General features: G+C 36.2%; 2 protein-coding genes across 2 annotated transcripts in view; one reads left to right on the top strand and one right to left on the bottom strand.

Moving 5' to 3' along the window:
- The window catches only part of LOC118733305 (CAD protein), a 32,075-nt gene extending 24,910 nt beyond the window's left edge, over nt 1-7,165 (top strand). Inside the window, exons 6-8 of the mRNA XM_036462654.1 lie at nt 116-1,985; nt 2,060-2,443; nt 6,822-7,165. Coding sequence (XP_036318547.1) covers nt 116-1,985; nt 2,060-2,443; nt 6,822-7,022 — 2,455 coding nt within the window. The 3' untranslated portion in view covers nt 7,023-7,165. The remainder of the gene's footprint in view (nt 1-115; nt 1,986-2,059; nt 2,444-6,821) is intronic.
- A 139-nt stretch (nt 7,166-7,304) lies between these two features.
- The window catches only part of LOC118733307, a 16,658-nt gene continuing 9,374 nt past the window's right edge, over nt 7,305-14,588 (bottom strand). Inside the window, exons 2-3 of the mRNA XM_036462657.1 lie at nt 7,940-8,069; nt 7,305-7,861 (exon numbers count right to left, since the gene is read on the bottom strand). Of these exons, the coding sequence (XP_036318550.1) occupies nt 7,543-7,861; nt 7,940-8,069 (449 nt within the window). The 3' untranslated portion in view covers nt 7,305-7,542. The remainder of the gene's footprint in view (nt 7,862-7,939; nt 8,070-14,588) is intronic.

Genomic DNA, 14,588 nt, shown 5'->3' with positions numbered 1-14,588 from the left:
TTACTTTTTTCAAGTGAATTTATTATTTTACCTATTCCATCAAACTCCACTTTAATAAATAAGGTTCTTAACCTGTCTTCCACTCATCTCTTTTTCTCGATCGCACTTTCTCTAGAGTATCTTCATTCATGACCCATGGCTATCGTACACGTCGCCTCGCTGTCGACTACTCCATTCCATTGGTGACCGATGTCAAGTGCATCAAACTTTTAGTTGAATCGATGCGCATCACTGGTCGTCGTCCAGCCATGAAAACCCACACCGATTGTATGACCTCGCGTCGTATCATCAAACTGCCCGGCTTTATTGACGTCCACGTTCATCTACGTGAGCCGGGTGCTACGCACAAGGAAGACTTTGCCACCGGCACCGCTGCCGCATTGGCCGGTGGTGTTACACTTATTTGTGCTATGCCTAATACCAATCCTTCGATTGTCGATCGTAATAGCTTCCAGATGTTCCAAGATTTGGCTAAAGCTGGCGCGCGTTGCGACTACGCGCTCTATGTTGGCGCCTCTGACACCAACTGGCAACACATTGGTGAGTTGGCTTCACAAGCGTGTGGCTTGAAAATGTATCTCAACGACACATTCAGCACACTGAAAATGACCGATATGACTGTGTGGGAGAAACACATGCAAAATTGGCCAAAGCGTGCGCCAATCGTGTGTCATGCGGAACGACAAACAATGGGCTCCGTTATACTTATGGCTCATCTGCTCGATCGTCCTGTGCATATTTGCCACATTGCACGCAAGGAAGAGATTATGTTGATACGTGCTGCAAAAGAAAAGGGCATACGCGTCACCTGTGAGGTTTGTCCGCACCATTTATTTCTCTCCACTGACGACATACCGGCCATAGGTGACGGACGTGCAGAAGTACGACCAGTATTGTGCTCACCCGAGGATCAGCAGGCCTTGTGGGACAATATGAATTACATCGATGTATTTGCCACTGACCATGCGCCGCATACGTGGGAGGAAAAGAACTCCGAGAAGCCACCGCCAGGCTTTCCCGGTTTGGAAACCATACTTCCATTGTTACTTAAGGCTGTAGACGATGGACGTTTGACGCTCGAAGACATACAAAATAAATTTTACCGCAATCCAAAACGCATCTTCAGTCTACCCGAACAGCCCAACACCTACATTGAAGTGGATTTGGATGAGGAATGGACTATAAACAGGGAAGAAATGCATTCCAAGGCGAAATGGACGCCCTTCGAGGGCACCAAGGTGAAGGGCAAAGTGCACCGCGTTGTGTTGCGTGGCGAAGTCGCTTTCGTCGACGGTGAGGTACTGGTGCAACCTGGTTTCGGACAAAATGTCCGTGGCCAATATGCGCGTAGATCGCTGCTACAACAATCGTTGGAATCACTTGAAATCGGCGCATCCATCGATGGTCTCGACAAACCACAAGACCGCAGTCTCGACTTCCTTTCCGATTCACAGGCAAATGAAGCGTTTGCCAAGCTCTTGGCGGAACCACCAACGAAGGTGCACTTTGCAGGTGAACCCAACTTATTGCGGCCTATATCCCCTTTGCCACGAATACGCTGTGACTCCGCCAACAATTCCATGCTGCGTGAGCTTTTGCCCAAGAGTCAAGCCGCTGCGGCACCCATTAGTCCCGTAGCACACAGTCTGCTCGGCAAACACATACTCTCCGTGGATATGTTCACCAAGGAGCATTTGAATGAAATCTTCAATTTGGCGCAAATGTTGAAAAGTCGTGTGGCAAAAGATCGCCCATTGGATGACTTTTTGCGTGGAAAAATCATGGCTTCCATTTTCTACGAAGTAAGCACCAGAACCAGTTGTAGTTTTGCTGCGGCCATGCAGCGGCTCGGCGGACGGGTTATTTACATGGATCAGACGAGTTCGTCGGTGAAGAAAGGTGAAACTTTGGAAGACAGCATCGCAGTAATGGCAGGCTATTCCGATGTCATTGTGCTGCGTCATCCGGAACCCGGCGCAGTTTCAGTGAGTTAAATTAAATATTTTGATCCAATGTATACATATATATGTATAATCGCTAATCTCTCTTCAAATTACAGCGAGCCGCTAATCATTCCCGCAAGCCCATACTCAATGCCGGTGATGGTGTAGGCGAGCACCCAACACAAGCACTACTAGATATATTTACCATACGCGAGGAAATCGGTACCGTGAACGGTCTCACAATTACAATGGTCGGCGATCTGAAGCATGGACGTACAGTACACTCTTTGGCTCGTCTGCTAACACTTTACAATATTACACTACAATATGTGAGTCCACCGAATCTCGGCATGCCAGAGGAAATCGTCCGCTACTTAGCTTCAAAAGGTGTACTGCAGAAAACTATGAGTTCTATGGAAGATGCCTTGCCAACCACAGATGTACTATATATGACCCGCATACAAAAAGAACGTTTCGCTAGCGAAGAAGAATACCAAAAGGTAAGAAAAGTATTATAACTATGAAGTTGTTTTTATAGTATATATGTATATAGTAAGATAACTGAGTCTTGCCGAAATTTATGAATCCATAACTTTTTGGTTCAAAATAGAGCTTGTAGTATGGGGAATAAGAGCCTTTTCTCCTCGGAATAATAAGTGCAAAGAGGTTTCAAGAACATATCAAAAAGTGCCGCTAGAGATGTTACACGGGACAGAAGGCCACAATCAAAAAATTTTTTCCACATTCTGGTTAAGGGACACTTTTTACGTTTTTAACCGATTTCAAGAAGGGGGGAGGCTATCAATTCATCAGGATATTTTTTTTATGTATGTAAACTAATATGGTTTAGTTCTGACCACTGGATCATGAAAAACTAACGGTACTCTTAAATTTTGATATCAAAACTTCAGTAGGTTGTTTTTTGTTTAAAAAGAACTTGTTCGTCATATCTTTGTTCCAAAGTTCGATGACCTCCACTACTTCTTTCGAATACTTAGTTCGTACCACCTTAACATACCAGCCTAATGTCAGTAAATTAAGGCTCGTCAAAAGTATTTTGCTCTAAGGAAATTTCCATTTAGTATCTGTATTCAGGTCAATGGCATATTTTTTGGCTTAAATATGCTCGGGTACTTTCCCAATAGTAGCGACATCGTAGCTCTAGTACCCCAGGTGCCTATTTCCATGCTTTTGGGGTTTTCAAGCAGTCTATACACCAGTGAATGACGCCCAAAGTTGCCTTACCAAAAAATTCTATATTAAATCACTTCTCTGGGAAGTAGGAATAGCGGAAATTGAGAACCCTAATTCTTCATGTTCCGAAATGATATGGACTTTCGTTTGGCAAAAGTATCGAGTTCGTTTTGCCAGCTGATCTATGTTTATGGCTTTGTGAGTGACTGTGCTAAGGTAGTTCTTAACAGCCAAACTATCATGGTGTATATCTATATACAAATTTTCGGGCTGCGTTCGACCGCTAGACGCTTGCACGTTGCTCTGGATGTTGTTGCGTTGACGTGCTTTTTTCTTAGAAGTTTGGTGTTCAGGATAAGTCTTACTGAACTCCATTTAAGATTATATTTTTCATTTCCCGAAATATCGTCTTGAGCCCCATCTTTTGGAACCAAACTTTCGTTTGGTGCAGGTCTTTTTGGATTATACTGCAGAGGGTACTTTCGGATTTTCATTATTTCAAAGCAGTTAGAAGAGGTCGTCTTACGGGGAACTCACCTTATTTGACGGACAAAAGCAATATCCACTTTTTTGCTTATATATTTTTATGAGACAGCTTTGGAACTCTGACTTCAATTTCTTTTGCTGGATAAACAAAAATCAATTTATGGGACTGTCTTATTACTACATAGGTTGGGTTAGCTTGAAGTGTCTGTCAGTGACTCCACTACCACACCTAGGCACTTAAATGGAGAGTCCGTTGTGATACCACGCGAATCGCTAGAAATCTCCGTCCATTGAAATGAGTCTGCGAAACCCATAGGTTGGGTTAGCTTGAAGTGTCTGTCAGTGCCCTGCAGCAAATCAAACTGGTTCAGAACTTGCGCAGAGCTAGCCTGAAAAGGGACGGTACTGGTTCTTCTTTTTTAACATGGCGACGTCCTACGAAGTGACAATTGTCGCCTTCTGCAGAACTTTTGAACTTGTTCTGAGCTGACTCTGGCTTAGATGGTTCTGATACAGTTCATATAACAACAGTTCTTAGATAGTTCAAAAAGGGTCACCTCCGGGCTAGAAAAAATGTGGTTAGTTTTGGGCTGGTTCTAATAAGTATAGTATGGAGCCTTTTCTTTAAATAAGCACGCATACAATTTTGTAAATAAAAATACTTCATTATATGTTTCAAGAGCTATTTGTTTTGAACTAATTTACTTTTTGACGCAAACTGTGCTTTAAATTTAGGAACATAAAGTGTCAATTAATCCTTTATTTTCTAAAACCGTTATTCTTAAAAATAATTTATATTTGTTACGTATAATGGGTATTTCTGGGATACCTATAATTAAAAATCTGAACTAAGTCGTGTCAAAAAATGAGAAAAACGGTGATATATTGAATGATTATTCGTGATAACTCAGCGTTAAATTGCATTAAATTTATTGAAATGTAATACATAGACTTTCCGGCATCTCATAAGAAATATAGAATTTTGAATATTCACAATAGTTTTCATGCTAAATATTTTTCGTAAATTTTTTATTTAAGGATGGCTCATAAGTATTATAACATAAACAAATAAATTCACGTTTCTAACTGTGTTGGAAATTTAATAGAATTCTAGAAACTGTTATAAAAACTTCAATATTTTAAATCAGAGTTTAAAAGTATGCAGTTCTATAGCCCATTAAATTTTAGTATAATTAATCGCGCTGATTTTTTATAACACTTTTTACGCACGCTCTTGAAGGCATTCTCCTATTTAAATATTTTCGTTTAAGATGCAAGATTACACTTTACTACACTAAAGTTTTATGGGCTACAAAACAGAATACTCGAAATATTTATAAAAAATATCTGATTAAAAATTTGAAATTTTGAAGACGGTTTTTAGAGTTCTATAAGTTTGCAGCACAGTTAGGAATTTGAATTTAAATGGTTTATGGAGTATGAGACATAGTACTTAAATAAAAACTAAACGAAAAATATTGAAAATGAAGAACATTGGAAATTAAAAAAATATCAATGCATAACTACACATTTCGGGGGCTTAGTGATACATTTACGTATGTACATTATCGTTCATATGAATAGCACTCCCATTTCAAAGTGAGATTGTTTACCACTTTTGCAAATTTTTTTACATCTGATTAAAAGGTCAAACATTTTGACGAAAAATCGTTAAATTTAACTTTGTTTTGTATAAAGTTTTAAAACACGGTTTATATGATTTTATTCGTATTTTATACATACGTACGTAGATATGTATAAAAATGACATTAATGTACCAATAACGACTTTTTTGGAAATATTTGAGCAGTTGCCCCATAAACTATGTAGAGAATTACATATTAAATAAACGAAAACCGTTTGTTATTACTTTTAGGGTCTAAGAAAATCGAAAAAATATAGTATATTACATTTGTGCATCTTTTGTCAGCTTTCACATGACCAGGATGAGTAACATTGATGACAGCGCAACTAGCAACATATGAGTTTCAACCGTCCAACTCTGCATCCCTTTTTCAGTAGTTCAGAGACAGTTCTGAAATTTGTAGGGCGAAACTAGCGCTTTGCCAGACTGTCCCTAAATTTTGCTGCAGGGTGACTCCACTACCACACCTAGGCACTTAAATGGAGAATCGCTAGAAATCTCCGTCCATTGAAATGAGTCTGCGAAACCCAAAAAATTGCCATACGCCTACTTCGGCTATTATTCCGCCAATGTCGGTTAAATCTTCGAAAAACTCTGAACCCATGTTACAAAGTGTGGGACAAATGCAACGCAGATGCAGCAAGGCTCTTATACATTTTTGCAGAAGTCGTTGTGGGGAACCCTTAACCTCACTGCGTGCCTTCCGATGGGAACATGACCTTTTAGCAGGCCAATGGCTGCGAATAATTCCGCTCTACTCAACATGAAGAGATCATCTGGCCCATTCTCGTTTCATGTGGGCCACATAAGTTGCAGCAATGCAAGTGGTGAGAGCGGCCCACCTGTCACTTCAGATATATCCTCTATAATGAGCTTTAAGGTAGCCAGCGGTATGCCTTTATACCTTCAAGTATTCAAGCCCCTGCTGACTAAAATTCTCTATCTGGAATAGGATTCCTATAACTCTTTGTGAAGTTTAGACTTGGTACAGAGTAATCTTACGATATAGAGTGTCCTAGACCATCCGTCCACCCCTTTTAAAATGGAGGAAAATGTTTTTTTTTGTTGAAATACTAAAAATATGAACTAACAAGCCGGAGGTGCTCTGTCTTTTAGTTGTACTACCGACTTCCGGTCCAGACCGGAAGACGACTAAACTTACCGAAAGTCCAACTTTTGTTTGATACTTTTCGGTCGAAACCAGAAGTTGGTAATACCATCAAAATATAGAGCATTCCAGACTTGTTAGAAGGGGTGGACGGGTGGTCTAGGAAACCCTGTATATTATTACTATACCTAGACGAATAAATAAAACTCGATGCAGTTGTTTCCTTAACGAGCTAGCCGATGGCAAGCAAAGTTCCACAGGTTAAGAAAGTATGACAAAAAGCGTTGTTGTTGTCATTCGCCTAAAACTATTTTTACATTTACAAATTCACTTCATTGGAACAAATTATCACTATTCACAGTCATCAGGCATCACTAATGTATTACTTTTTTCTCCGCATTACTATTTAAATACTAATTAAAATTTGTCTACTATCTTTTTCCAGGCCTGCGGTCACTTTGTTGTTACTCCCAAACTAATGACACTCGCTAGCCGCCGCACGATTGTCATGCATCCATTGCCACGCGTGTTCGAGATTAGCAAGGAATTCGACTCGGATCCACGTGCAGCCTACTTCCGTCAAGCGGAGTATGGTATGTATGTGCGCATGGCATTGTTAGCAATGGTTGTTGGTGCTAGGAACTAAACTAAATAGCAGCTGCGGCCATACAAATTCCAATATTAGAAGAAAAAGACATTTATTTATGTGATTTTACAAATATTTTTTTTGTAATTTGTGTATTCTTATAAAAACTAGCAAGTATATTTTATAATAAAACTTTGACTTGTTGAAAGAAAAAATATCGTATTTTTTTATATTTAAAATAATCGCTAATAATAATTTCTAAATTAAAATGCGTGTGCAGAGATTAACTTTGCCTTATACATATTTAAATTCTACAAGTATTTATAAGTATGTATGTTTATGTACATATGTATTTACATGCTATATCAGGTAAACGTGTGTGTTTAATATACAAATATTTTTTCAATTGTTAGGTATACATCTTGCGAGTAAACTAAAACAAACGAAAGAAGCTTTGGCCAAAACCTCCCCCAATCAGTCTTCACATATAGCAGATTGCTGCGACCAGCCGAAATGTCAATCCGCGCATGCGCATACATTCGTTGAATGGCACGCTACTCTCACCTTATTCCACATTCCTTCAAAACCGCTCGATATCTACAGCTGTTTCCTTGATGTGTCCTGCTGCATCCACTTCATCACTCCAGTGTGTTTTCTTCTTCGGCTTCTTCAAGGTGTTGGCCAAATTTAGTTCGCTATCCATGAAAGCTGAGTTCAGGTTACCCGATAGATTGCCGCCTGTGGAAATTACCGACACACCTGAATTGTGTGTAGGCGTCGTAGACACCGAATTGCCTTCCTCAAGGCTTGCGGGTGTATTGTTGCCATTCAGCGTGCAGTTGCGTGTAACACTGCCATTTGCATTGGCTGTGCGCGGACAATTTTTGCAATGTTTAGGTCTAGAATATTGGCGAAAGTTGGGAAAATAAAAATTTAATATTTTTTTTTAATGCAAACATAAATTTCCTTTCGCTTACTTTTTACCGCTTTTACAGCTGACTAAAGATATTAGCACAGCCAGTATGACCATGGCAGCGAAGAGGCCCGAAAGGCCGGCAATCATTGTCATCATCTCATGTGGTTCGCCATCAGAAGTTACTTTGGTTACTAAAGATAGAAGAAAATGAAGAATATTAAGTTTATTATAAAAAGTTATAAAGAAAAGAATCTTAAAAAAAAAAATATAGAAAGCAAAAACATTTTTAAAAATTAAATGATATTAAAAAGTATGTTTTTCTTTTTAAAACAATAAAATCTAAAAATTAAAAGAAAGTAACATTAGAAAAACGAAAAAAAATTTAATCAAAACAAAAGAAAATAGTACTTAAAAATTAAATAAAATAAACTAAAACTAAAAAATTAACTAAATAAAACTAAAAACTAAAGCTACATTAAATTAAAATAGGTTAAACAATAAGAAAAAATATAAGATCTTACAAATGAAATTATATAAAAAAATATATTTTTATTCTTAAAATAACAAAATTGTATACCAAAAGGAAAATTAAATTAAAAAACAAACCATATTTAATTAAAATATTTGTTTTTTTTTTTGTTATTTATGACCTTATAACGAGATATATGTATATGTATGTAAGAATATATTTATATCCATACGCACATATGTACAACACGTTTGAATCTGGGGTTAGCGAACTATTTCCGATAACAAAAAAAATAAACTAAATATTTCTGATGTCAAACGTATCGAATAAAAATTAAATCAAAGCATTTCGTTTGTGACACATTAATTTGCATAACAAATATTGTTTTGACTTGAAGCAAGATTTATTCGTCATACATATGTACCAGTGGCCTGCACGGTTATGTTAGTATCGTACGGGTATGCCTCTGGTGATTACCATTATGCGAAAGTAGCATAGGTACTCGGCATCGTCACATCGTCGCATCGTCGATTTGTAAAATCATCGTAGATTTGTATTTTTGCTCCAAAATATAATCGCTAAAGGTATGGATTAAGGAGATAAAGTTGTGTCAGACTATATCGACAAATTTTGTCGTCAAAATATGGCATAGTTAAAACCAGCCTATAATATATGTCCGGCATGTGTCAAGTCTCTGCACGACTCTAAGCATCTCTTCACATGCCCGCAAAACCAAACTCAACTAACGTCCCACTCCCTCGTGTCCAACCCGGCCGGTGTGGCACGGTTGTTGGGTCTTTCTCTGGTTGACCTTGACGACAACGATTAAGGGACAAACCGTTCTAGGCAGGGCTAAGAAAGACGCTACCACAACAACAACAGGAATTCATAATAAACACTAATGCTCATAGATCTACTTCTTCTTGATTGACGCTGTAATCGCATAAGCGATTTTGGCCGAGTCCAATAAAGTATTATGCGTCAACTGACTCCAATTAGAAATGCTAAGTGAAGCCAAATTCGTATCTAACTGGTCTTTCCGTCACAGAGGATGCCTCCGTTTTCTCCAGGTTGTAGTAATGCGACCCGCATTCTATACTTTCAGAGCTGGCGCGATTCTGTAAAATTTAGTTTGCTCTCGAACGGCTCAAAAATATTCCTCTTAACTTAGACTGAGCTCAATCTGCTTAACCATATTTGGTTTATTTGGATAGACATGGTCCCTCTTCATTTTGAAGATTTCATTTTCCATCCCTAACTACCACACGCAAGTGTTAGCTAGAAATGATTGTTACTTTTTGTTTTTACAATGTAAAATTTACATACTAGCACAGATCTCTTGAATGTACATTCTAAAAAATTTTTTGTTGAAATTTACGCATATAAAGAGAGGTAACCAGTTTCCTCTCCTAATTTTTGCAAATTTACACCCCGTGTAATAAAATTAAACACTGGCTATTCACTGTTACATACCAAATTTGTCGCGTAGAGCAAAATTACACATAAAATGTTTAAAATTGAGTAAATATGAGCACTTTCTATTTATTATTAGTAAACAATTTACTTTTACTTTAAACAATTTTTTCAAGTTTAAACATTTCATGCATATTTATGTATATATTTTAAATATCTCATATTCAAAATCAAATCTTGTGCATATATTTACACAGATTCTGGTTGAAAAATAAACACTTTTCAGTAGTAGTTTTACATGCACTTTTTAGAGTGTACGTAAATATCTGGCTGCGCGCCCACACCCATAGGGGTCAAAAAACTGTTGACATTCTTGTATGAGTGAATGTTGTCATATAATTTTATAATCAAAGCCACGAACGAAACGGGTAATGCAAATTTTAATTTTATTGTATTTAATTGTACTGGAGGGAAACAATAGTCGACTGTTTAGTTGAAAATTAATAGAGCAATTATAGGGTGGGGAGTTGAACCGCATGGAAATATAGTATAAAATACGCACCTAAGTGTATATGTGCACGTATGAGCACTTAAAGAAAATTTGCAATCTACATTGTATGCGGTTAATTAACTACACGCCCTAGATGATGGGCGTGGCATGTACCTCTTTTCTCAACATCCACATATTGAATGATACATTAATTCATTCATTCTTTGATTAAGTACATACATACATATATACTTGCTTTATGACATACTTGCAATAAATTACATCAGCTTCCTGATCGGAACTAGAAGTTACAAGAAAAAATAAAACAAAAAAAGTCAAGGAAAAAACTGTTAGATCGCTAAGCTGCTTACAAAGTATAATTTTAGATAAATAATTCGCAAGCAAATATTTTACGTTCTCCATAAATTTCAACTTGTCACAATGTCATTTATTTCGCCAAGTTACTTTCTAGTGCAACTTTTTTAGGGTCAGTCGAGGCAAGTACACCACCTGCAACAAATAGTTGACAAATGTGCTTTACTGCAAACGGGAGTACATAGTATGTATGAATGTATGTATGTATGCAAGCCTAATGCGTGCCGGAAATGCGTTCAAAAGAGAAAGTTGAAATTAGCTGTGTTCTTTGATATTGCTACAGTTTCCTATTTTTAATAGCAGTTAATTAAGATTTTCTAATTTTGTGACATGCAGCTGGTTTGTATGGACTATTTCTTTTCCGTAATTTGATATGTTCCGTTTTAAGTAAGTCAGGAATTTAACTACCTTCTGTTTTTGTAAAATAAACAACAAAAAAGCGTTTAAACACTAATTAACGAATAGTACGGTTGCCACACCAATGTCGCAACAAAGGCGTAAAAACTAAATTATCTACATTAGGGTGGTCCAAAAATGCATGTGGAAAAAGTAAAGTCGGAATGTTTATGCTTTCATCCCCTAGGATTCTTCTATACCAAAATAATATATGCCTATTTTTTATTTTGTAATCAAAAAATATTTAGAGGTCGCTCAAAGCCCTCAAAGTTTTCCATGTATTTTATATGGGAAAAAACAACTTTTCGTAGAAATGATATGGAATTCTTAAAAATCTATATTTTTGGATCGGAAAACTCTATTTCTCTGCAGGATATTTCCAATAACATTACCCGAATAATGCCATGGGGGGACCAATAAAAAATTAGCATTAGTAGTATTAAAAACTGGTTAAAGCAACAATTTAGTATTACTATTGAAAGTCTACTGAAGATAACCTGAGTTTTCCGATCGTTAAATATTTATTTTCAAGAATTCTAAGCCATTTCTACGAAAATTTGTTCTTTTTTCATATAAAATACATGGAAAACTTTGAGCGCTTTGAGCGACCTCTAAATATTTTTTGATTACAAAATAAAAAATAGGGGTATGCTTTTTCGACAGGGGCATTAAAATTCCGATTTGACTCTTTTTGGACCACCCTAATGTACATACTTACACTGTTTTCGTTCAGCATATCTGCATTCGTCCGAAAGCTGGCATGATAAAAAACTGAATACTAGTGGTGGGAAACTATCGATAGTCATTGCTCTAGCTGCCGTAGGCTTCTATGCAAGAATCTGGATTTATTCAGGATGCGTGTAGGCGTGCTTAGCCAATGGCTGCCATAAAGGTGGCACCTCTGCATGCATCCATACAGAGCTCCTGGTTGGCTTGTAAGCCGAGAGTAGAGTGTAGGTACGGCGGCGAGCACCGTGCGATGAACCAGGAAAGGGCTGTGAGCTTAAATCGGCTTCTATTCTAATTAAAAGATTACTGAACTCTTCGAAGGTAAACTTGCTATGCTCCAGCGGTTCTTTTGAAATATAGTTTGAAACTTTATACCTTGCGGTGAGTATTTCTGAATGAAATTTTTTGATACTTCTTTCATAAAGCCTATAAATTCCTTCTAAGTGACTATTTTCGCCATTATCATGATTATGGCCGGACATCTGGCGTCCAATAAAACGAGCAAACGCAGCAAGAAAATAAATTATTTTACTTACTAGATTAGATATTACGCAACGTAACAAGCTGTTAGTGCAAGAAACATTTTAAATACAGTATATTTTGCTTAGCTGCCCGTCTTTCTTTGCACGAAAAACTTGTGCACTTAACCGAAAAAAGCACTTAAGCGAATTTTCTTTACTACTTCAATGAGGAAGGTATCGGAATTCCTATGAAACCAAATAATGGAGGATCACTTACCACATAGAAATTACTGCAAGCGAAATTTTTACCGAATGGTATCTAATTATCTATATAACTACATTAATTGATAGCCATTTTCGTTGTTTTACGTGATGAGCAAAATAAATAAAAGCTTGTAAAATTAGGTAATTGTGGGGCCAGTGCAGGTAAACGTAATACTTTCTTTGATAATTGATAATAGTTGCACAGTTTTTAAGGCAGGTATCGCCAATGTGCAGGTATGTTGAATGCATATATCGGAGGAGTTTCCTTATAAATGTTAAAAATAATGCCGCTAATGCGCATTTTGGGGTAGGTATGTTAAATGTGCACTTAAGCATAAAGGCAGCAAAGCAAAATATACTGTACACACAGTTCCGAAAAAATTGTTTTGATGTCAAGGATATCTCGAATATGGGTGTAAAACGAAATTGTGTTAAGAAACCTTTACATTTAGTATATTTTTTAGGTTTCGAAGATGATTGCCATCTGCTTAAAAAGTTAAATTCAATTTATAAAGATTAGTACCAATCGAAATGGGTTTGGAAAGGCTTTATTACTGAACTATATTGAGGAGGCTTGCCACATGTTTAAAAAATCAATTTCAATGTGAATCAAGGTTATTAGATAATTGAAATATGTATTACAATATGGGTGTCAGACGAAAGAGATTTCAGAAAATTTTAGTTTGAAAATAATTTTGAAGGGGTTGCCACCTGTTTGAAAAGCTAAATTTATTTAACTTATACATAAGTTATATAAAATATTAAAATTCGAGTATCAATTCAACGAGCTTTAAGGAAGCTTTAGTTTGGAGTTATTTTTCATTAAGGTTGCCACCTATTTGAAAAGTCATATATCTCTAACTATGTATTATTATTAATTATTTTGGAGTTCATGAAGGATTTGCCTAAGTAAACATTTGGCAACATTTTTGTAAAAATGCCGTATATCTCGAAATTTAAAGGCTATATTTTTTTTTATTTAATAATTAATATTTTTTATATATATTATACATATAACACCGTGCGATAGTAAATTTTACACACAAAAATCAATATGTTCGTGAAACCATAGGCCATATATAGTAAAATCGCGTTTTTAGTTTTTCACTCCGACATCAGTAATTCAAAAATGATTTAAAAAATTCAGTGAAATGTGCTTAGAGAAGAAATATGAGTTTCAAATTAAGGAGTAAATTCTGAAGAATTTAAGCAGCTTACATCTTTTGGTGCATAAGGACTGGTACGCATTGAAAATGTCCTTTTAAAATTTTCTCCTTGAAATTTCGCAATATTTTTTACTTATATGTTAAGGACATATATAAACTGGATAACATCCTCGAATTGCATTCTTCTAACTTTATCAGCTTAAAAAATTACCTACCTATTGGTCCTTGTGAATCCAACAATTTTTTTTTTTTTTTTAAAGAAATTTTCTCTTGCATTTGGTACCCATATTTGTTGTAGAACACAATTGCATTGAATTTTTTAAATAATTTTTGGAATTAATCATATTTTTGAAATTTCAAAGACCTTTATAATAAATCCTGACGTCACAAAGGCCACTTAAAAAAAAAGTAGGTTTCAAATACATTTATTTATTGTTTATTATCTGGTAGGAGAGCTTCTCAAACAATATAGAAGCAATTTTTTCGATTTAAGGTGTTGAAAAGTAATGTATATATAAATCCCGGAATGCCGAAAATCGCGGAATCGTAGAAAGCGAAAAAATTAACATCCCTATTACTAACTCATTTTGGCCCAATTTTCACGTTTATAAGTTTGACCTATTTCGTTCTTTTGCAGATCATTGTTTCATTCGATATGTTTACCTCGATATGAGTCGCAGCTCAATGAGAAAACATGACCTGTACTGGTGCCAATAACGAAAGTGATCGTGACCTGCCTCCGCGAAACTGAATATGTATGCACATATGTATCTATATATTGTTTATTGTTTACACGCATTTCGACATTGTTTTAACTAAAATTCAAAAGTTTATTTGCTCAATTTTATGCTTTCAATAGTTAATTAAACAATTCCGATTGCATTATTGTATAAAATTAAAAAAGCATGCACATTACAATATTCATGACGAAAACAGCTGTGTGCTTC

The sequence above is a fragment of the Rhagoletis pomonella genome, unplaced genomic scaffold (assembly GCF_013731165.1).
Source record: "Rhagoletis pomonella isolate Grant_MI unplaced genomic scaffold, Rhpom_1.0 Rhpom_scaffold_00002, whole genome shotgun sequence".
Classification (NCBI taxonomy): Eukaryota; Metazoa; Arthropoda; class Insecta; order Diptera; family Tephritidae; genus Rhagoletis; species Rhagoletis pomonella.
This window is presented reverse-complemented; position numbering and strand designations above follow the sequence as displayed.